Source organism: Dicentrarchus labrax, unplaced genomic scaffold (assembly GCF_905237075.1).
Source record: "Dicentrarchus labrax unplaced genomic scaffold, dlabrax2021, whole genome shotgun sequence".
NCBI lineage: Eukaryota > Metazoa > Chordata > Actinopteri > Moronidae > Dicentrarchus > Dicentrarchus labrax.
The window spans coordinates 12173172-12197599 of NW_026136715.1; the positions used below are offsets into that span (position 1 = coordinate 12173172).

Here is a 24428-nt window from a genome sequence, read left to right on the forward strand (position 1 = left end):
GAGGGGAAAACCAGAGTGAGGGACGTTTGCATACAGAGGACTGTGTTCATCGTCTCTTCCCCCACTGCAGCCAAGCTGAACCATTGAGATTAATTGCTTATGATCAAATCAGCAGAAGCTGTGCAAATTAAAGAGCAGGGCCAGGCCCCACCCCTCCTCCTTCACCACCACAACATCTCCCACCCACCCCCCAGCCAGACCCAATGGACAGTGCATGTGACGAGCCCCGACGCTTATTCAAGGCTACAAACGTGTCATTTCCTCTTTCCCCGGAGAGGAACATAGCTCGGAAAGGGCTCGAAATGGAGCAAGGGGTCGGTCAAATAGTGGATGCGTGTGCACACGAATACAGTTCACACAGCCTCACTTGGACATGTACACGCGCGCACGCGCACACACACACACACACACACACACACACACAGTCAGTGCCCTAAGCGGAACTACTGATATCTCACCCCGCTACTCAAAACTGCTCCTCTCCCTGCTTCTCTTTCCCTCTCTGACTCTCTCATTAAGAAGCCATTAGAGAGAAGGGCAGTGTGAGACCACATGACCCCTTCCTAACCCCTGTTACACACCCCTGGAAGGGAGGGAGGAACAGAATGAGGGAGGGAGGGAAGGAGAGAAAGGGGTAAAAGATATAAACATCGATAGTGAAAGGGGAGGTGGTGGAGGATAAGAGGGTGAAAGGGAGAGATGGGGTAAGGGGGAAAAGTTGAAAGTATATGTAAGAGTTTGAGCAATGAGAAAAAACATTTAAAAAGGGTGAGAATTGATAAAAACACAGCGACAGAGGGACAGACGAGCAGCAGAAATATCTTAAATTAATTAAATTAAATTAAGTTTTTCCTAAAATGTTAAATATATAATGAGTGAATTCCAAAGTTTCTAATCTAGTTCCAGGTGTCTTTCTTCTTTCATGAAAATGACACCAGACATGTTTTGAAATGTATTTGCACTGCAATAAGGGGACATTATGTCAATGTACTGGCAGATCTTTTTCTCCAAGAGAGCATTTTACGACTCACTACTAAATGATTAGACGTGCTGTGTGCAGAGTGCTCAGTGGAAGTATAGAGAGGACAAAAACATGGGAGATAGAGAGGAGAGGTATGTATGAGTCAGAATGGAAGAGAGAGGTAGAGAGGCGTGTGATAAGTATGCACTGACTTTAGGAGAAGGGGATAATTTGGGAGTGGAGGGGAAGACGGCTAGGCTGCTTCCTTAGTCGGACACAGGAATGTAGAGCGGGCGGATCCCAGTGCATGTGTGTTTCTATGTGTATGTGTGTGTTTGTGCCAGACAGGAATCCCTAACCCCCACAGACTACGGCTCCACTTATCAAGGACTGAACAGAGGGGTATGGAGGGGGAGAGGGTGGAGAGGGGTCTGGGTGTCCTGAGCTATCAAATCCACCTCTAACCCCCATCGCTCCCTTCTCCTCTCCTGTACAACACACACACACACACACACACACACACACACACACACACACACACACACACACACACACACACACACACACACACACACACTAAACCTTGAGGCTAGATGTCTCTGAGGCCAGAGGGACTATGGGAAGGCCAAACAGTCTAACCACGAAAAGAAAAAAAAAATGCCAGGGTCACAGACAATTACACCATATACACATGCAAACACACACACTGTCTCTCTACCTCTCTATCTATCTCAAATGCTTTCCCACACTCACACACACTCTTAGAAAAAACTCTGAAACCCTCATTTACTTTTCTCAACGGCCAGTCCTGAAGTATTCTCTCATTCACTCCGAATTCACACGAGAGCCCCTTAAAGTGTTTTCAGTCAGATCAGATGTAGTCTCAACTGGGGAATTAGCGTTAATAAAAAAAATCCTATGTGTACCCCTGTTGTGGGAGATCCCACCTGAAACAAGCCCCCATGAACCATTCTAGATTCAGAGATACTCCATTACGAGGAAGAGGCATGGGGGCAGAGGAGAGAGATAGAGAGAGTGGAAAGAAGATCAAATGGATCAGATGGAGTTATTCTTTGCATGCTGCTTCTGGTGTATGAGGGTAGTGAGAGTTGCAGAGAGAGAAGTAGGGAGGTGGAAACAATGAAGAGTGTGGGCAGGCAGGTGATCTGGGGCAAAGGGGTTGATGGAGGCGGGTGGGGGTAGGAGGGGGCGCAGATGGAACAGGACAGTTTGGCCTCTTTTTGCAAAACTAACATCGTATCTAAAGATAACGAGCAGAGCATGTAGAGAGCCAAAGTCCTGAAGTCAATTCCTGGCTCACTGCTGCTTCTGTAACTCAATGAAGTCTCCCTTTTAGAGGTTCTTTCATCAGTCTGTTTGAAAGGTGAAACATGTTCCTGAGGTTCAGCTAAATGAGTATCTACTGCACCTGCAGCAATAAGAATTTGAAGCCATTGTGACTTTAATTTTAACAGCAATTATCACAGCTGTTTTCCAGTGTGGCAATGTGCAGATTATACGCTATCATAATGGTTTCTCCCATATCTGTCCTTGTCTTTATAATTCCCTCTGTCTATGCTTTTGGGATCATACTTGAACTTGCAAAAGCTGATTTTTTTTTTCCCTACAGTGAAGAAAACCAAAACAATGAGCTGAAAGGCGCAAAAAAGTTCATCAGAGCAGAGGGGACCTGGTGTTATTTCTATGTGAGCTTGTCACTGTGAGCGACCCCTTTCTTGTTACATATACTGAACCTGGAAGTTCCGGTTTTAAACAAGCAAACAAACACACACAGGAGCTCACAGATCCTACTGATGAAGAGGAAGTTAACCCACAGCCCTGCCTTTATTTGAAGCCCATACAGTTGATATGAAACCACACACGCACACACACATACTGTACTCGTATAGCTCCAGTGTACGAGATGAGTTAAAACAGAAGTGACAGTGTGAATTGACAGGATGGAATTGAAGGTCCAAACAGACAGAGGGAAGGAGGGATAGAGGAGAGAAGGAGGGGACAAATAGTTGTGAAGGACAGATAGTGGCTTCCAGGACTATCTTCAACGCCTCTATAACTATCAAACCCAAAAACAATCACACACGTACACACAAATACACACGCACACACTTGTATGTACACAGCCCAAGCCATAATTGTCCCCTGTGGTGATTTTGGCCTCTCCCTCCTAGTTTCTCATTGCTGTTGGCCAACTCTTCTGTATCTTTAACACTTTCTTTTTTTCCTCTTTTCAGAAGGAGGAGGGGCGGTTTGTCACAAGAGAAGGAATGAGGGATGAAGGAGAAAGAGAGGTCTAAAGGCAGGAGGTGTGGAGGGGTGTGACGGCGGAAAGGGGGAATGAAGGGACTGAGGGAAAAGGAGAGAATGAATGTGTAAGAGGAAGGGAGACTTTGCCCTCCAGCGGGAACACTCCCACGATTGTGTGTACATGTGAGTCTGTGCGTGCGCATGTGTGTTTGTGTGCAAGCTGCACCTCGGCCAAACCGACACACCCACAGGCTGTAGACCTCTATATCCTGTTCGGGTTGTCCGTTTGTCCAAACATCATGCACCCCTCCTCCCCCCCCCCCTCCTCCTCCTCTTCCTCGTCGCTCCCCTTTTCTAACTTGTCTGACGGGGGTAGAGGCTGCAGAGGGAGTGGGTACGGTAAATAGAACAAAGCCACCTTTCTAAAATAAACAGCCAGGGAAAGAGGAACTTCAGGTTGACTGAAAATGAGAGAGAAAGACAGCCGAAATCCAGCCATGGGTTTACTGTAAAACACTTTTTTAAACTCTTCACGAAAGTTACTGTTTCTGCTTCTTCCTGTCAGTCAGTCTGCCAGTGTATATATCTGCCTCTCTGTCTCTCACACACACACACACACACTCACACACTTTACTAGTCTCAATATCCCGGCTGCTTGCGCTCGACTAACTCTTGGTGAATGCTGGGTACAGTGTGACACATAAGCCAGAGTGAGCAGTGCTGCCAGGCTCACGGCTACAGGGCCCATTACTGGCTATCAGATCACTGGAGGAGAGAGGAGAGAGGCATCCTAACTCACATCACATCATATCTCCATCTCATATCTCCAAAAGAGGAGCCTTGTCACGGATCTCTTGTCGAAGAGGAGGAGGTCTTGTTCATGTGTAAGGCTTATCTTTTTTTTTTTTTTTTAATTCTGTGAAAAATAACTTGTTTTTTAAAAGAAGCGGATTAAATAAATCTTCACAAGGTTCAATATAAAAGTTGTAATGTTTCCTGCTGCAAGAGGACAATGATCACTGCAGTTTACAGTGAAAAAAAAAAGTTCTTGAGATCAGATGTTACCAACCTTTTTGGCTTAAAAGCTGCTCATCGCCAGTTGCAAATGTCAACGGGTCGTAACTGATTCAACTTATATATAATTTATATATATATAATCCACAGCTAAGTGACTGAATTATACTTCCTGTTTACAGCTCCCAAAGAATTCTGGGAAACGTAGTAACAAAACCTAGAGCAGGATTATCCTACAAGTGAAAACAAAGAATAATCAGCGGAGCGACAAAATAAATATTTTCATGTTGTACTATCAGTATTCTTTTTACATTAGAGTAGAGGGATGTTGGAGGGGGCCCAGTGTCAGACTTTGGAAATCCCTGGCTTAGACAATGCTTCCAGTACCAGAAAGTGGGAGAAAACACAAATGAGTAAAAAAAAACTACATATTAATTAATTGTTGTTATGATCCAGATTTGGGTATTATTGATTAATCATACAGTATTCCTTACTTGGTATCAAAAAAAGTATGTTTTGGAAAAGTAAACAAGGAAGCAAAGGGAAATGATCCAAAGCCCCCCAGGTACCATCTTCTTCTGAAGATTGAATTAAACATCAGAATAAATAACTGAGTTGTTGAGTGTGTTGATTGTGTTCTCTGTTTCCTGAATCTATAGGTGTGTGTGTTTGTGATCTACAAAGTTAACCACAACCATTAATAAGTTTAATATCTGTGAATAGATATGTGGTGTATGTGATGGATTTGAAGTGTCTATCTTTTGATGTGTGGGGGTGGGGATTTAGGCGAGGGGGTTACTGCTGTGAATGTTCAACCACAGAAACCTCCTGACCCACCCACCCTTACGTTGTGCCAACAGGACATCCTGTCAGAATGCATTCTGGGTAGTTTAATTCTTAGACCTGAGTGATCAATGCCAAGAAAAGTGTGTGCATTTAGACAGAGTTAACGTCATACGTTCTTTAGTGAAATGTGGGGATTGTACTGCACACATATTTTACAGTACATGTGCAGGTGTTATGAATGCATGTCTTTATATAGGCTACTAGCGTGTTAGTTAGTGGGTGAGTGTGTACAGTATGTGTGTGGGCCCAACCCAGGTGCAGTCAGGGTGGGATGGCTAATCTTTAACCCCCCCCACACACACACATACACACACACACACACACACACACACACACACACACACACACACTCCCCCTCTTCTCCGCCCAGCAATTCTTCTCTGGCCTGTTCCAGGGCCAGGAGGTGGAGAGGTGGGGGTGCTAAAGTTTTGGAAAAAAGCCACGGTCAGAAGTGGGGAGGGGGCAGCTTCCTGTCCAAAATGGCTCCTTTAAAGCCAGAGAATTATAAATAGAGCAGGTGTCAGTATTGAGAACTGAGAGAGAGAGAGTGCTGCGAGAGAAAAAGACAGACAGCAAGAGTGTGAAAAATTGTGTGAATGTGTGTGTGGTGTGGTGTGATGGCGTGGTGGAGTAGGAGAAGGGGCTTTTAGCTGGTGGACTGCCCATAATGTCCAGCAGGATGTGAGGTCATATGACAAAGATGGCTGGTGGGCGGTGAGAAATGATTGGTTACCACGGTGATAATGGAACTTTTTTTTGTAAAAATGTTGTGGGGACTGAACAGGAGGCTGACATGAGACCGAAAGACATGAAGAGGAAAAAGAGGGAAAGAACAGCATTTTAGTCTTCTGTCACAATTCCCAAAAAGAACAAAAAAAAGCATTCAACCCTCTAACATGTGTGCATGTTGGGTAGCAGGGTACAAAAGGGGGATGGAGAGGATGGAGGGAGTAGGGGAAACTAAAGGGGGTGGGGTGAGCAGGCCACAAAAGTCAATAGGGTGGGAGGAAAGGGCTGAAATCATCTGCGCAGTCAGAGGACAAAGAGGCAGAGCAAATCGGGGGTGGGGGAGACAGAGCGAGACACAGAGAGAGGCCTGGAGTACAAAGACAGTGAGAGACAGAACTGATAATAGAGTGACTCTGGAAGAAAAGTGAGAAAGATGAAAGACATGGATAGAGAGGAGAAAATACAGGGGGAGAGGCCTCAACACGATGTAGTTATCTAACCCATAGCGTGTCAAGCACCGAGCCACGAAGAAAGGGGTTAAAAATTAAGTCCACACAGTCTGAAATATTAAATCTATTTTGGTTTTTAATGAAGGAGGAGTGAATTAGGGAGGAAATATGAGAGTAGATTATTAAACCAAGAGCGAGGAGAAGGGAGAGAAAGAGTGGAGAGGTGTGCGAGGGGTGAGGGGGTTGAAATCTGTTCAGGTGTTTTAAATATTAAACCTATTTCAAGTTTAATGAAGTGCAAATACTATGGGGAGAGTCTTAACTGGAATACAGAGAGGAAGGGGGCGAAAGGGGGATCCGATTCATTATTTCAAGTGTTCACCTTTAGACTGCCGAGACTTGGGGAGACGAGCGCAGGTAGAGAGAAAAAAAAACAGAGAAAGTTTATGCCGAAGTGAAAACTAGAGGGCAGTTCTGGAGTGTCTGTCTGTGGCCCCCAGGTGAGTCCAGGAGGCTCGAGAGCTCCGGAGGATGAAGGTCTGAACTCAAACAAGCCAAAACATGCAGCGCTCTCGAGCTTGCAGGAATAAACAGGACAAGATTCTACGGAAAAATGATTTCACTTTTAGTGTGTGTCTCTGTGTGTCTTTTGTTCGTCAGTATGTGTGTATTAGTGGTTGAGGAGGGGAACTCTGAGGCCACAAAGAGGAGAGAAAGACAGTCAGATAAAGATGTTGGATTTCAAAAAAGATTCTCGATGTAATCAATGTGCAACAGCTAGAGGGAAATGGAAAGAACAGCCCACGTGTGATTGAACTGTTCACGTCTACATAATCAGATGCTCTAAGCTGTGTGTGTGTGTGTGTGTGTGTGTGAGCGTGTGTACATCACACTGGCCATGTACCGGATTGCCAAAATCCCCCAAGCTGCCACTAAAGGTCACCATGTGTGTGTGTATGTTTTTTTTTCAATACTAGCGAAAAAAACAAACAGAAAGTATTTCCAGTGCTGTTATTATGTGGGATAAAGATCAAGTCGGTGTTTGCCCCAAGTATAGAGGAAGTAGGAAAGAAATCAATCGTTAACTCATGTTTTCACCAGCCCAGGCTTCTTCTCAAGCTGAGAGTGAAGGTGCCATAGAACGAATGAGTCCTGCCTTCAATATGGCACATCTTTGAAGTGGTGTGACCTACGTTAATAAAATGAATAATAGCACTGAATGTAAAGAAACATATTCATTATATCTTTAGAAAATACATCTCCATGTCTGGAGTCTCAAAGGAACCAAATACAGTGAATATAAATACTCAAATGTAGTGGAAGTATAGAGGAGTGTATTTTAGCAAGGATGCAACCTGACATAACATATGTCAATACCGTCTCTAAAACTGAGTGTGCATGCGATAAAGGTGTATTTATGGTATTTAGTCAGAAAATACAACAGATAGCACGGAATTTAGGATGAATTGTGCAATTCTTTTCTTTATCTGTTAATCTCATAATAATTTTTTCAGTCAACAGAATGTCAGAAATTACTGACGAATGCTCATCTCAAGCTCTTAAGCTTACGATCAACAGACGGAAAGCAAAAAAATATTCAATTCACAATCAAATAAAACAGAGAGAAAACAGTCCAAATAATTAAATATATAATCAAATATAAAAAGTAATTTTCTGTTGATCAACTAATGAATGAATCTACTCATAGTTTCAGCACTGCATGGATTACAAGAAGAGAGGCTGGTATGAGGTATCAAAGAAGAATGTACTGAATTATTTAAAAAAGCTTGATGCTTGAATTTCAAAACACTCTTGTCTTTGATTTGCAGATGCTTTTTTAATCCAGGTCTGGGAGAAGCAGCGGGGGCCAAACTAAAAATAATTTCAGGTAATTATTTTAAGGTTTACGACATAAGCAGGAGAGGTAGAGACTATTTAAAACTCCCCTCCTCAAAAACTGCCACCTCTAATATGGTATTGTGCAGAAAAATATACCCACACGATCAGATCACTGCAATGCAAGCGGTGCTGATTTCTTTTTCCTAATTCACATGCAAATTTCAAATATTTGTGTCAGCAGACAAGGTGAGCGGAAGAAAGAGTGAGATCAAGCGTTAGCGAGAGAGAGAGAGAAAAGGAAGTTGAGTGCTTAGTGGCCTCAATAATGACATCAAGTGAACACAGCAGATGTTTGCAAGAGAAGGGGATCTAAAGAAAACAAATCCTAATTCCTGCAGCTGTTTATGTCAACATAGGCACACAGCATTTTCATACAAACGCTTTGAAACGGCTCTGCGCTAATACGCTGAGCCTTTACACAGCCATATATTATCCTTATATTACAGAATAATCCAGCAAAATCCACAGTCAAGCAGCCCCCTGTGCTGTATGTAATATAAGCGTTTCTAATAGGAAAGCATGAACACTGATCACTGATGAATGAGAGAGAGAGAGAGAGAGAGAGAGAGAGAGAGAAAGAGAGAGAGACAGAGTGTGTGTCTAGGTACTTCTCATCAATAAAGAATGAAGCAATTAAGCTAATCTCAGACTGAAGGTGCCCTTTCTCCTACCATTTTCTTCCATGGAAACCTACAACCAGACTTCATGGAACAACACCCAACCACACACACACACACACACACACACACACACACACACACACACACACACACACACACACACACACACACACACACACAGACAAACCTATTGGATTATAATCCTACCTCCCAGATACTAACATAAAACTTAAATGTAGATCTACTACTAAACACAAAAAGGACTCACACTGCTGAAATGATCAGTTAATCAATCAATAATATACCTCCCTCACAACAGACATCTTGATGTGTCATAACAAGAAACGCACGGGCGTAATTAATGACGTTAATGAAGGCTGCATTCTATTCAGCTGTGTCACATTCAGGGTCCTGACATTGTGCCTGTCATAGCTTAATGGAACAGAGCCATCGTTAGTGTTATTAATTACACCGTGTGCCTGGTGCTGGCCGATATACCAGATGAACTGCTGCACCGGTTTTAATTTCACATACAATATGAATTTTTCATATACCGCCATACGTAGCTCTTGCACAGCAGGAACAACTGCTGTAACTCATTTGTTTCTTACTTGTGCAACAGAAATATCTATTTGAATACTTTATAGTGTTTATACAGCTATTTAAATATATTTTGTCATGAGAAGGAAGCAATGTTAAAGCTGCTGTTTGCTGTACTACCTGTGTCTCTGCTGCTGTGAATACTGTTTATTAGTCGATTAACAGGGAAATGAATTAATCATTTTGATAATCGAACAATCGTTAAAGTCATTGATCAAGCAAACATTGCTTTCTCTATCACTAAAAATCAATTAATTTGCTTTTTGGTTGCTTGGATCAACTTGTTCCACACACCAGTAGAGGTAACGACTTAATGAATGAATGAATGTGTCACTACTGGGGATGTCACGGGAGACCGATACTTTGGTACCGAGTCGATGCCAACATTTTGAAAACGTGACGCCTACATGTTGTTTATCTACGGTACCGTCAGCACCGCTGGTAACGGGGAATCGCGGCACCTGCACCTGCTCTGCACAGACACACACAGAGACAGACGCTCTCTGGCGCCTCATCAATGGTGAATGTGGTTTTTGGGACATAAAGGTTACCCCTAACCCTACAGACACAGAGAGAGGTGGGGCACTGGTACCTCTGTGTGTGTGTGTGTGTGTGTGTGTGTGTGTATGTGTGAGAGAGAGAGAGACAGACCAGAGTAGGTGTATGCGTGTGTGGAAAAGAGTACTGAAGGGAAAAGCTTGGTGAGCAGATTAAAGTACTTTGTGAGTTAAGTAGCCTAGTTAAATAAGTAAATAAGAAAACAATGGATTAGAGAAAGGGCCTCTGTTGTTGTTTTTTTTTGTAATGTTCAAATGTTTTTAATAAAAAGGAGTGGATGTTGAAGTACATGGGATTTATTGTTTTGTTTTTGTTTTGTACCGTTGTATAAAGAATCGGAGAGATTTCACTGGTATTGGTATCAACTGGTACATTTCTGGCATTGTGACAAGCCCAGTCGCTACTTCAATAAACCTCCTTGCCCCCCAAAAAAGAAACTTTAAATAGAATCGTACATCTTGGCCCCTCCATATGCCCGTACATCTGATTCAGATCTTCAACTGCAGGTGACAAAATCCATACTTAAGGAGACTTAAGACTTAAGTAGCCAATAAGCCAACATAGATCCTGTGTATTTTTGACCCTGCCTTATAACCAAGGGAAATATCCTAATTTAGCAGAACTTACCGACATCACAATGAACAAAACATCACACCACCCCCTGTACGGGCTCCGATAGTGACCTCACTAAACCTGTTCATCAACCCCCCCCAAACCTTCACTAAACACACAGAAACCACCTACTGCAAATGGACTCAACACACACAATAGTAAAACACATCCTGCCTGTCATACACTACCACTCTTAAACGTCATATAAGCCCACTGGTAACCTGATATTTTACTTACTAAATGGCAAGGTCAGAGACCCACATAGTTGATAACCTCATAATACAAAGACTCTTGTTTCCTCCTTCCCCCACTCCTCTCCATTGTGAGCCCAGTCCCAAAACCCAGTTGAAAGCGGGGACGAAAAGTTGTCTTTTGGCTAACAGCAAGAGAGTCTACACCAGCAGCAACACTAGACTTCCTCTAACCTTTAGGCGAGAAAACACCTCTCTCGGTAATGGCTGCTTCACCATAGCCAGACTAAAACTCTACCCTCCACCACAGTACAGAACCATGGAACTGGCCAACAGGCTTAATAGTGGCATTTACTTGGTGGGTGTATGTGGGTATGCGGTGTGTGTGTGTGTGTGTGTGTGTGTGTGTGTGTGTGAGACTCTGAAGCCCAACACAAGATGTACTTGGGCACGGTAATAAGGTCTGACTGCAGGTCACAAAATCTGGGACTTAGGACACTTAGATGTAAGCAGACAGACCCTCATAAGCCTGTACGGATGCTCTGTCTTCGCCACTTGTCTTTTTTTCTTCTCTCTCTCATTACCCCTCTCATCTACCACACTCTCTCTCTCTTTTTTCCCTCCTCTTGCCCTTTCCAGAAGGTCCTTCCCTAAACCCCAGAGAGAGGGGGAGGAGCCAGGGATGGCGAGGACGCGCTGGTAATCCGTGCGGTGACCCAGGTCAATTCAATTATCCTGTTTTCTTTCGCTGCGCGACGCGTGTGCCCATTTCACAGCCAACTCCCTTAATGCGCCCAGGATTAGCTTCTCTTACTTTTAATGATCTACCTATCGACGCCTTGGGCCCACCAGTGCTCACGCGCGCGCGCACACACACACACACACTCACACACAGGCAAATACACACACCCTCAGTTAAGTGTTTTTCATGTATTAGTTTTTAGTGTAAAGGAATTCACTAAACAATTCTGCAAGGCTGAGGATCAAGAGACGCTTTCTCAAAATAAATATGTGTGTACTTGAGTGTGTTTGTGTTGTGTTTGCATTTGCTTGTGGGGGAGTGTGTGTGTGTGTTACATAAACTGCAGTAAGAAGAGGATTGTATTATCCATCTGCATTTACCCAGGCTTCACCTCACACCTCCAAGATTTAAGATAATCATCTTAGGCCTAACACGTTAGTGTAGAAGCTCGCTAATCTCAACCGGGAGGAAGAAAAGAGGTCATTTTACACTAGTACACTGTGCGTATGGCTGACATGCACCGAAATATCCACGCAGGATTCAAAGTACATATGTACTGTAAAGCATTATGAACACTTTGTTAAACCTGAGTTTAACCAAAGTCAATAAAGCAGTTTAAACGCTTTCACGGAACTGCTGCTCAATTAGTTAGAAAGTGTCTTAAGAGAAGTACGTATAAATTAAAACTGTAGACTGTTGAGACAAACATTTTCACCTAATTATTTTACCTAATCTTATTATCTCACCAGTCATTTACTAACTACATGACTGGATAACTAACTAAGTAGGCGCCAACATTAGGAAACTGCAGCAACTCTGAGGAACTCTAAAGCCTTAAAAGTCATCAAATCTGCACTGTAAATTCCTTCCCAAGATAGAATACTAGGTGTGCTTTCTTTGGCTTACATCCTTCCAATTTTCACCTGTTGTTATTACACTAATCTAACTAACTAATCCATTATAAAAACAGCATTTGGACGTGAAAAACACATGGGTTGCTTCATTATGACCTAAATTAACTGTTTTGTCTAGATATAAATACACAGTAGCACTTTCCAAGAACGGAAGACTGTAAACACTGTAAGAAGCTGGTTTGTCAGCCTTACCTGGGATTTCCTGTCCGTTGTAGTTCCATCCAGCCACAGCCAGCATGGAGGGCAGAGGAGATCCAGGCCTACTGTCCCTGTCTCTCTCCCTGTCCCGCTCTCTGTCCCAGTTCCTCTCAGCCTGCTGGGTAATGTGTCTGACCGTGTCCTTGTTCTTCCTGTTCTTTCTCCGCCCTGACCCTGATAGGGGTTGCCAGGGCCCCTCTCCACCTGCTCCAGCAGCCCCTACAGCCCCTTGTTCCCCTTGGCTCTGGGCTGCCCCCCTGGGAGTGTCCCGGGGATGAGAGGAGGAGGCGGGGGACACCTGTTCCTCTTTGACGGTGACAGGCCTGTAGTCGTGCGGCCAGGCAGGCTGGGAGTCATGGCAGGCTTCCTCCTGGCTCTCATGGCTCTTTGGGGGTTCTTGGTCCTCCTTGCCATACGTGCTGCCTCCCTCGTGGCAGCTGGCGATGGCCGAGTCCCCAGAAGAGTTGGCCGGGCTGGTGCGGCGTGCCAGCCAAGGGGAGGTGCTGCGACCGGACATGATGGAAGCCAGGGCTTCAGAAGCCATGCCCACTATACCTCCTCCTCCTCCTCCTAAACCCGCTCCCGCAACACCCCCTGCTCCTGCTATACCCACTCCTCCTCCACCTCCTCCACCTCCACCTATGCCAGCAGCAGCAACAGCTCCCATCTCAAAGTCGGCCAGTTCGTCAGCCATCTCAGAGCGGATGCTGATGTCCAGCGCAGCCTTGATGAAGCTGTGGCAGGCCTGGACAATGTCTGTCATCTGCAGGTAGCTGGCGGCTGACATGACCTCGATCACGTTCTTACTGGTGAGGGCGAGGTGCGCTGAGTACATGAAGTCCAGGATGGCTTTGAAGCCTGTTGCTGTGACGATGTCCAGGTGAGTGACAGTAGTCTGGTGGTGAGGTTCTGCCCCTTTTTTAACCTGAAGGATGAGAAAGACTGTTCATAGCACTGTTTCCTTGTTTATTTATCTCATGCAGGGTAACACAACTTCATTGCTTCATCGGCAGGAAAACACACAGAACAAAACTACTATGATCTGAGAGAAAAACAAGTCCTTAGCAGACTCCCTTGACCCATCTTCCCAAGTGTAGTAGTCCCTTACCTGGCAGTAAAGAGTCTTGAAGTAGCGTGAGGAGCCCAGGAGGACATTCTTATGGGCCTTGAAGATCTTTCCGTCCACAATGACACAGGCGTCGCAGAGGATGCCGTGCTGCCTCTGCTCATTGAGCTCTCTGAGGAGCTGACGGTAGTGAGAGGCGATCTCCATGTCCTCCTTCCTGTTGTTCATCTGTGTAGCTGAACAAAAGCCTCTCCTCCAAACGTTTGCTGGGAAACAAAAGAAGACACATCATGTGATATCAAAATATTGTATATACACTATGTTGTACCACTAAATGTACAGTATGGAGTACAGGAGCACTGACGTCTACACAATGTTGTAAAAACAAAAGGAAAGAGACCATTTCTGGCAACATATATATGATGGCCACAGCTATATTCAAACCCTTGGCTAAGAGCGTTGGTTTAATTTTCTTGCAAGGGGGGGGGGAAATAAGCAAATTTAGCTGAACCACTCCTTTAAAGATGAGCCAGGGAGAGGATATCTCAGTAATGACTGTGACATAAAAACAATGACATCAATAGAAACCACATTTCAACTGCTGTAGTTTGATGTCTAAAAACAGCCCAGTAAAAAATAGTCAAAAATCTCAATGTTTAAACCGTGTCTGACAGGTTCATTTGTGTGTGTGTGTGTGTGTGTGTGTGTGTGTGTGTGTGTGTGTGTGTGTGTGTGTGTGTGTGTGTGTTTAAGAGAGAGAGATATACAGTGTGTGTAAGCTCATTAAAAATGTCAGTTAAAAAGTGTAACACTGTTGAGAGGGAGAAAAACACCTCATTTAGTTCAGACCACTTTACCATTAAATTTATCAATAAACACAGTCTCGGTTCCTTGTTATTTTTTTTTTCCATCTCTCCTTCAAGTGAGAATATTCAATCAGCTGTCTAGTTCAGATGAAAATTCACTCTTGAACCTTCACCTCAGTGTTTCTGATCTTGCACAGTTCAGTCTAGGTTGTGAACACAAAGTTTTACTGAAAACTACAGAGAATAGACTCTTAATGACAATTTGTGGAGCTGCTCAGCTCTCGGTGAATGAAGATACAACTTTTCAGTTTTAATTGACAGGATTCATGGTATTGTGACAGGGATACTAGCCTATATTATTATTACTCTTACAAAATTAAAGGTAAAGATAAGCTCAAGATTGGATTTTTCACAATCTATCAACCCATGAAGATTCTTAGCTTTGGGCTTTTGGATTCACAAATATTTATCTAAGATATAAGTGGGTTTGAGTGTGAATAAAATATTGCTTTTGTTTTTTCTGCTGTGTACAGGTTAGACGACATACAAGAGGCATTTTGAACTCAACAAAACAGAGGTGAAGGCCACAGAGAGCGGAGAGGAGAGGCAGACAAAGGGAGATGTGCGCATCGCTATGTTGAACCGTGGCGGAAAAACAAAGAGAAACCACATAAGCCCTGGCAAACACAAATATACACACACACAAACACACAGGAAGAAGATGAACAGGCACACACACACACACACACACACACACACACACACACACACACAGTCAGTGCATTAGCCAGAGCATTAGCAGCCGCCGCTCCCGCTTTCATCTTGGTGAGGGCTAAATCGCGGGGACGCAGAGTGTTACCAAACGCAGCAGTGATTTGTTTTGGGAACGCCACAGCTGTCAGCTCTCATGGGCCATTCTGAGAGATGACAGCTCGGGTTGACCAAGGTGACAGCAGCGTTTGCTCGGGGGCCGGCACACTTCAGGTCATGTTTAGCAAAGCTCTGCTCAACCTGATGGCTTGTAAGATCAGATAAATCCACAGTGTCTCCCACGTCCACTTGGACAAACACACCTCCTACGAACAGCAGTGGACGAGCGGATGGAGTGACGGTGACGGTGACGGTTGCAGAAGCCACTCTTTCTCAAAAAAAAAAATAAAATAAATAGTCCTGCATCTAATCAATGCATGGCTATCTCACAGCCTTTCACTTTGACTGACATGTCTTTAAGTCACAGAAATAAAGAATTGTGAGGAGTGAGAAACTATGTGAATACAGAATAACAGCGTCCCTCAGAGTCTTAAAAGGCAAGTTTTGACGCAAGTGTTTTTATCCTCCAGCTCACACACTTCTTAGAAAAAAATCTATTGGCGTTCTAACCTTGAGATATTCTTTCCTTTCTGCGTTGTCCTGATGGAGGTATTGAGAGTATTCACCTCTCACCTTTTGAGAAAAACCTCCTCCTCTCTCTGCTCTTCTTCTCTCAGGGCCGCTGGCACATTCAATTGTATAGCCCAGTCTATAAGATAGGCTCCTTCTCAGAGCCACACAGAACACAGAAAAAGTCATTTATTCACTGAGAAATACCTCAATATCCCTCCCATTCTTTTTCCTCCAGCCAATGTTGATGGTGAAATACAGGGTCACTGTACAGCCGACGCCGGTAAGCCACATTTGAAGCAAGTATCTATTGGTAGCCCTGAGCAAGCAGTCAGCAGCCATCAATACCAAATCAGCAGTTGGAACAAAACCACCATGTCTCAAGTGCTGAATGGGTCAGGGTCCTCCAGATCTCCATTTCCATCTTTGTTACCATTTTTAAAGTCTCAGTATAAATGAGTAACAACAATGACAAGCACTCGAACAAAGAAGTAACATGCTATTGACAGCCAGAGCACTTTACTCAGCAACGGAACCAGTGAATTTAAGGAGTAGGTTTTGTAGAATTACAAAAACAACATATTTTCTCACTTACCTCTACTGCCATAGCCATACAGTTTTTCCACATAATTTAAGGATATATGTCTCTGAGATTCCTACCTCCACTCCAATACAATCGAGGCGATTGGAATTTGGGGTAAACAAAGTTCCATTCTACTTCATTGTATCAGGGTGGCAGTGGAAATCTCAGAATCTGCACAAATAAAACCCCAAATCATCTTTATGGCTAGATAGCTCTAGAGGAAAGGGAGAAAACAGTATTTTTATATTTTGGGTGGAACAACCTTGTTATGCAGTAAAGCACAAACCTTGACAACCAAACAAAAAAGTGTGTGTGAATAGAGGAAGTCTGTTAAAGTTCATTAGTGCAACTTTTTATTCTGTGTGGTAATGCGTGTCCAAAGAGCTAATGATAATGTCAGTGTGGTACTGCACTCTGATACAGGAGGCCATGTTCCTAAGGGAATATTCAAATTTTGGCAAGTGTGCAAGTGTAAGTTTGTGTGTATGTAACAGGAATGCGTAGCTAAAATTGCACCCGAAGTCATGTTAAATGGTGCCTCAAATTTAACAAAAACAATGATCAGTGGAGGGTAAAACAACAGCAAGGGACTGAGAGAGAAAGAGAGAGGGAGAGGTCTAATCAGATTTATTGCTTCAACAGACTCTGAGACACACTGAGTTAGTAGTTAGGCAGAGAAGAGGAACTTTAATGGAGTGCGCTTTGACCTCTAAACTCTTTCCTCGCCTAATTGGCTTGTTTAATTTCAGCATGTCCAATTCCCTCCCGTCAAAGACCCCAATCCCAACGCTACCCCTACTACACTACATAAACACCCACAAAAACCTCTCCAGTGTGCATCCTGGATTTTCCTTTCCTCAGAGATCTACTCCATCTTTCCCCACAAGCTTAGACCACGAAGAGGACTAAAACCCACTCACTTCTACTGTGTGAATACAGCCTTGATTTATAACACTTTTTTTTCTCCAAATATACACTTGACACAAGATGGGAAAGTAAGATAAAATGAACTTGTCAGACAATCAAGTAAAGAGAGAGAGGCAGAGACTTTTGTGTCTCATCCAAAGCATTAGCAGTCTCACCAAGGCTACAGAAACTAAAGCCTACTTTCAGGATGTCACAGAGCAGAAAAAAAGCTTTTCATGTCTCTATGAAATTTCACAGCAAAAAAAAAAAAAAAAAAAAAAAGCAAGGAAAAAGTCATCAGGAGGCAGGCTGACAGTCTGTGATCCCTTATTTGTGGTCAGAGACGATTGTTTCAGTAAAGCATGCCACCAGAGCTCCAAGTCCCTGTCACCCTTCTGAGGCCAAATCAAAAGTGAATGTCCTCCCCCCCTTCCCTCACACAAAAACACACACGATCAAGAGCCCCGTTCCCCTCTTAACGCACACACACATATCCAGCCTCTGCTCCTAAATACACAAACACATGCAAGGACTAAAAAACACACACGTTCACATGCTTAGCACAGCCGTCATGGCATCACACCCGGTTTGTCCTGGCCACATCAAAGCAAAGTCACTTTAGGCCCCAGTCAGACGACTAAAGAGATCAGACGTGTGATGGAGTGAGAGAATGGGGCTTCCTCCTTCTTGTGTTTCTCTTAATGCAGCCTGTCGCTCCGAGCCACTTCTCTGCCTCCTTGACCGCACAGGACCGTGGAGAGACCGAGCACAAGGTCCTTCTGGATCAAAGGCAGAGCGATACTTTGTTTGTATGGGGGGGGGGGCATAGCTTTCCACAGTGGGCTCATGCTGTGATTTCACAAGGTATTCAGATATCACACTGGATGAAGATGTTACAACACGTGAAATATCTTCACACGGAGTGTTAATACATGATTACGCAACATATTTTAGCAAATAAAACACACGTGAAACACACCTTTACTGTCTGTCGATTCACTCATCATTAACACTTGCAGGTACAGGGACTAATTGGCTACAGTTTCTGGCATGTGTGTAGGCACTATCCAAGCAGTTTCATACACTTGCAGTTATATTTATTTTGAATTAAGGGATTTCAAGTTGGTCAGGGCAAATTATCATTTAGTGTGTACTGCTTGCAAAATTGCCACCCTCAGCTAATCACTCTACATTCAAATTGCGGCCCTGTTCTCAACAAATGTAACAGTTCTGCTCATTATTTGATAAAATGACTTTGGTTGGACGAGCATGTCAAACTGAGTGAACACAGAGTTCACAGAGCCTCTCATGTAAGTGGTAAATATATTTTAAAAATTCCCATTCAAAAATTAAGAGAAAAAAAAGGCCGATAACATCTAAGAAAAAAAAAACTGTGCAGACTGAACTTGTTTCTGCTATGTTTACTGAAAAAATATCAAAGCATATGTGTATTTTGTGGTAAATTTAAGATCATTAACACCAGATTTTTGTCTTTGCATGTCTACACTAATCATTTTTATATTAACAATGAGTCAAACGCAGTACTACCTCCTACTTACTTTTAGTAACAAACAATTATCATCTGTCTCAGCTCTATGGATGTTCCAATGTCTTTCAGCTCATTGTTTTGGGTTTCTGGTCCCTAACATCGCTGTTTTGTTTCTCTTTCACTGCTTGCAGCAGGCAGACACTGTTAGCGACAAGCTAGTGAGCTTAGAGGAGCATTTAGCAGCTAAAGAGCCAGCTATTTTTCTCAGCAGTTGGTGGAGAAAAAAACAGAGCTAAAAGGAGAGTAAATACTGGACACCATAAATAAGTTGTGAACTGCCTGACCCTCTCAACTTTTTGATGATGATAATACGTGAATTTTATTTTGACAGATTGTTAGAAGCTTCCCAAATGAGAAAAATTAATAAAGTGTTTAGCAGCCTATAAAGTAATAAAAATTACACATATTAGGCTACCGTTTGTCAGTTGACTGTACTGTTACTGCAAGAGATCTTCATGTACCAACACATTACCAGTACTTCTCATTTCTACTTTTAAGGATCCTCTATTAGCATTGAATTCCCTCCTTTTCACATCCCTACTTTTTTCTTGGCTCTGTTGTTGAAAATCAGCAGGGAGGACGCATTAAAAACTGGCCAGGGATTGAAGAAGTGAATGAATGTGCAGAGGAAGGAGGAGGGGATATCAAGTCAGGATTCAGTAGCCAAGAGTTGGCATTTATGTTGTCAACCATCCCAGCTTCATGCCTCAGCTACAACATTTTATCAGTTAAGCTAAAAAAGAAACACGTTCCTTTTTGCATATTTTCTAGTAGTGACTTGCACCAGCACACCATCGTAACAGACAGTTTCTGTGGAAAAGGCAAACAGGTTGACAGGTCTGCACTGAATGAATTATATATTATGTAAAGCTTTCAAAACAAAGTGAAATAAACGATATTAGGCTCAAGAAAAAGATATGAAGAGAATCTCTGACATGATATGCTAATACCAATGAAAAATTAAAAAGGTATAGAAAGAAAGTATTGGTTGGCTTGCCAGTGTACTTTTCCCATATAATGAGAGAAAATACTGGGAAAAAAATGACAGCATGCAGAAGTGGAATTAAAATATTCAGCTGGACAATGGAGGCACTGTTCTTTGAACACATGACAGTATGATCGAAGACAGCCATTACTTTGCAACGTAAAATCTACTAGTTCCTCTACTTCAATAAAAAAGACAGTTGTATTAGATTTAAAAGTTGATGGCTATTATTTTTAATATAACCCTGACTGTGTGATAAATCTTACAAATGTTAACTGAAACAAAATTTGCAAATATGAGGCCTGTGAAAGGTCATTGTGAACACGGGGTGAGGTTACACAGAAATGGAAAGAAAAGAGAAAAAGGCAAGGAGCTGAAGAACGAGACAGATAAAGAACAGTGAAAAACAGAGAGAAAAGGAGATACAGCGGAATTGCAGAAACAGCAAGGCTAGAAAGATAGAGACAGAAGATAGAAAGAGGGGGAGACAGGAAGAGAGGGGAGAGTGACTCAGGCAGCCAATATTTTTTAAACAGCTTTGCTTCCACTCAACTGGGCATCAAGGCCATTATCCCGGGGTTAATCCCCAATCCGACGGAGCTGGCAGCCTTCCGGGACAAGCCAGGGTGGCAGCCCATCAACAAGGCAGGCACGGACAAAAATAACACACACACACGTGCACATGACACACATGCACACACAGCTAGACAGGCATGCAAGCTGCAATTAGAAAAAATAACACAACAAAGCTATTAACTGTGAAAGGCTCGTTCTTAGCTTCTTTGTCCTTTATTTTCCGTTGAAAATAAGCTACTGTTCATGTTTGTCTCTCATTTTATCTCTTGTCTCTGACTTCTTTATATCTCACTGCATGTGTTCGTGTTGCCAGTTTGCCTTGTTTCTTTTATCACACACCCTCCATCTGTCCACCTTTATTTTCTCCACCTTCCCCACCAGCTCTAATCATGCCACATTTTGCACCTCTACCTCGCTTTCTCTGTCCACTCTCTGTTTCTTTGGACAGCATCCAAAGAGTCAAGGTGGAGGAAGAGATTGACTCAAAGAAGGATAGCCATGTCATGTGGAGAGGGACCAAAGAGGATCCAGGAGGCTTAGAAAGACTTAGTGCGACTCGCTTCATCTCTCAACCCCCCTCTCCACCCTCTCCCCCTTTGTCCCCTCCTACACACACCTCCCGAAAAACAATACCTGGACCATCCACATCTACACCTAGACCTCCATGCTGCATATCATGCCTTTCGCACATTCGGTGCACCAGCCAAAATATCGGCCTCTATAAGCCTCCGGTTCAGCTTAAGACACTAATGTGTCCAGTCCAGAAGCTCCAGGCCGTCTCCGCCACCTTGTCCACTCACCTTGAGCCACACAGGTGTTAAGCCTTGAGTGATCTTATGGAAATCCAGGCATAGTAAGGATGGACTGGGATCATCCCAGAATGACCGGAAAAGAGGTGTGACTGCAAGACGTTAATGCTGAAGTCCTTTACCCTGACCTCTAATGGCTAAGTGCCAACTTCACCTTGAGTTCCTACAATAGCACACAAAGTGTCAGTAATACTATCTGACATATCTAGAGCTTAAAAAAGGGGTGAGAAATGCCACATCACCCCATCTAACTATGTCTCTGTTTGTCTTTTTTCCGTCTTCCTCCTTTACACTTGTGCATGTGTGTGCGTATGTGTATGTGTATGTGTAGTTTCTGGGCTATCTTTCTCTCTAGGCCCCTAAGCCTGCTATGTCTCCCATGGTAACTCCCTGACTGACGACCCGGGGCTTAGCCTAAATTCTCTCTCTATTAAAAGCTGTGAAATGCAAATAATGAAACATCTCATTACCACTGTCGGAGAACCCAAAATGAAAGGAGGGGGAGAGTGGGAGGGAGGAGCGGAGAGGGGCGGATGAGGAGGACAGTAAGACAGCAAAGCGGCAGGAGAAAGAGGGCTATACGGGAGGGAGGGAGGAAGGGGAGGCAGAGGAGGGAAGGTGAGAGGACAGCGAGAAACAGAGGGAGAGCTGGGAATAAATGAGTTGAACAAGTGGAGGAGAGGATGGGAAAAGAAAAGGGAAGGGAGGATGTGAAAGGAAGAGAGTGGGGGAGGAGAGGAGAGGTGAATGGACGGGAACAGATAGCCAGACAGTGAGTCTTTTGTTTGATATGTGTTTCCATTATCATAGAGTGTAGCCAGGATTGGCCACCTATGCAAACAGGGGTGGAGCCCTGATGAACCGAGCTAGGAGGTGTCATTCAAATGGCAAACGACAAGCGCTGGAATCTTCCACTTATCTACTTCATACTAAAGTTTAGTGTAAAAACAGACCATCAGTCAACAGCTTTTCACTGTAGCTGTAGTGCAATCTCAAGTAACGTATAAGCTTCTCAAAAAGACCCCAAAAAGAATATGTGAATGTATATATATATATATATATATATATGTGTGTGTGTGTGTGTGTGTGTGTTGATTTTTAAATTGTATTATGCTCCAAGAGGATTATTAGTTACTGAGTTTAACTTTTTTATCCTCACAGCTTTATCATTAATCACCTTAGAACTACACGAACCAAACAAAGATGCATGACAGTACTTTCCCATAATTTTTCAGGTTTAAGTTTAATTCTAAGGCAGGAAGGGAATACTTCTTTGAAACACATATCTGTGTGGTACAGGGAAGTGAAATCACCTACAGGAAGTGCCAGTATTTGGCTCTGTAGGTGGGAGGATATTGGGTGTACTGGTAGTGGTGGAGAGGAGGGGGGTTTCATGTGACAATAACCACATCACCTTGTGTGGTCTCCTGGCGCAAAACCCAGTTTCACCACTGCAACACTTTGGAGACTCATCTGCTAATGTACAACCCCTGATATCATGTGGGAATTTATGGGAGGTGGAGCTTTAAGGTGTGACATTGTCTAATAGCAGGATTAGTTCCTGACTTCTGGGAACCGTTGTGTAAGGGTTTTTTTCTGGTTACAAATGCATCATATATTTTTTTCCCTACCACGGTTAGTAATGTGAAAACTCACTGGTCTTACTCCTTACGCTTAAAAAAAAAAAAAGATCTGGGTTATGATAAAAACATTAAAGATTTAATTGAGTCAACCAAACAAATGAGCGGTCAGGCAATCACATATGAGTATTACTGTATGGGTTTGCAAGGAAAAAAAACTAACTATCCAACTGAAACACTGACTTTCTAATTTACATTATGTACTTAGACAACATACACAAGTAATAATGAGGACTCCCAAACATTTTATCTCAAAACCATTAACATTAATAAAGTAGTGTGACATTCACCACTCTTCCGGGCTGCAGGGATGTTGGATGTTAAGGTGTAGCTCAGTCGGTGTTCCAGTTCATCCCAAAGGTGTTAGATGGGGTTGAATTCAGGGCTCTGTGTAGGTCAGTCAAGTTCTCCCACACCAAACTCAAAAAACATGTATTTGTCATGTTGAAACAGGAAATGACCAGAAAGTGGACCGAAGATTTCCCATAACTGGGATTACCATGACAGAGGCAGACCTAAGGTACACTCATACTGTCTAGTGTATGTAAACAGGGCTGTCCACACACTTTTGGCTATGTAGCATACTTGAGTTATTCACAATTTTTGTATGCAATAAAGGAATTACAACTCAAATTTGGGTGAGCTTCGAGTGCAGCACTTTTAGTTGTGCCAGCCAACCTGTGTGATCATCTGACTGCTCATGCTTATTATAAGACACTACAAAAATACAAAAACAACAATTTTATTTTAATTCTCCCCACTGACTTTTACATCCCTTTGCCTTTTCTTCTCCAGTTTCACTCCGCTTTTGTCATTTGGCCAATCTCAGTTCTGTTTTGAAAAGCACCAAATGTCTTTGTGGCTAAAGTGATGATGACAATATAAGGCTAAAGAGCGGCTCAAAACTCACATTTAACACCCAGCCTGATCTCTCTTTCTGCCAGTGAGCTGCTTGGAATGTGTGTGTGTGTGTGTGTGTGTGTGTGTGTGTGTGTGTGTGTGTGTGTGTGTGTGTGTGTGTGTGTGTGTGTGTGTGTGTGTGTGTGTGTGTGTGTGTGTGGTTGTCCAGACCCTTCAATAGGTCTCAACACAAAACCTGTCACAGCAAAAAAGCAACCTGTCACGACTAAGCTAGACACGACTGTACATGACTGTACCACACAGTACACAGGCAGCCTGTTCCCGAGCTGTTAAAACAGTCACTACAGCCATCAGCTACAAAGGTCTCAGACAAGTACACACACACACACACACACACACACACACACACACACACACACACACACACACACACACACACACACACACACACACACACACACACAGAGCACGAGAACTGTATGGAGGAAATGAAATCAAGGGTTACCAGAGACAAGAACATGTAAAAAATGAACATATGGTACAGCAGTGCCCCTCCTAAAGGAATGAATATCTGAAATGTCTGAGGACTACGAAGCTGTTCGTTGTTTGTTAAAATGTGTGGTTTTTGAATGTGCAAGTGAATGACTGAATGATGGTGAGTCACTA

The 24428-nt window shown here is 43.2% G+C and overlaps 1 protein-coding gene across 3 annotated transcripts in view; it reads right to left on the reverse strand.

Moving 5' to 3' along the window:
* The window catches only part of zbtb46 (zinc finger and BTB domain containing 46), a 58887-nt gene that overhangs the window by 24434 nt on the left and 10025 nt on the right, over positions 1-24428 (reverse strand). For all 3 annotated transcript variants that reach the window (XM_051424733.1, XM_051424732.1, XM_051424731.1), the window contains exons 2-3: positions 13710-13933; positions 12596-13526 (exon numbers count right to left, since the gene is read on the reverse strand). In XM_051424733.1, coding sequence (XP_051280693.1) covers positions 12596-13526; positions 13710-13895 — 1117 coding nt within the window. In that variant the 5' untranslated portion in view covers positions 13896-13933. The remainder of the gene's footprint in view (positions 1-12595; positions 13527-13709; positions 13934-24428) is intronic.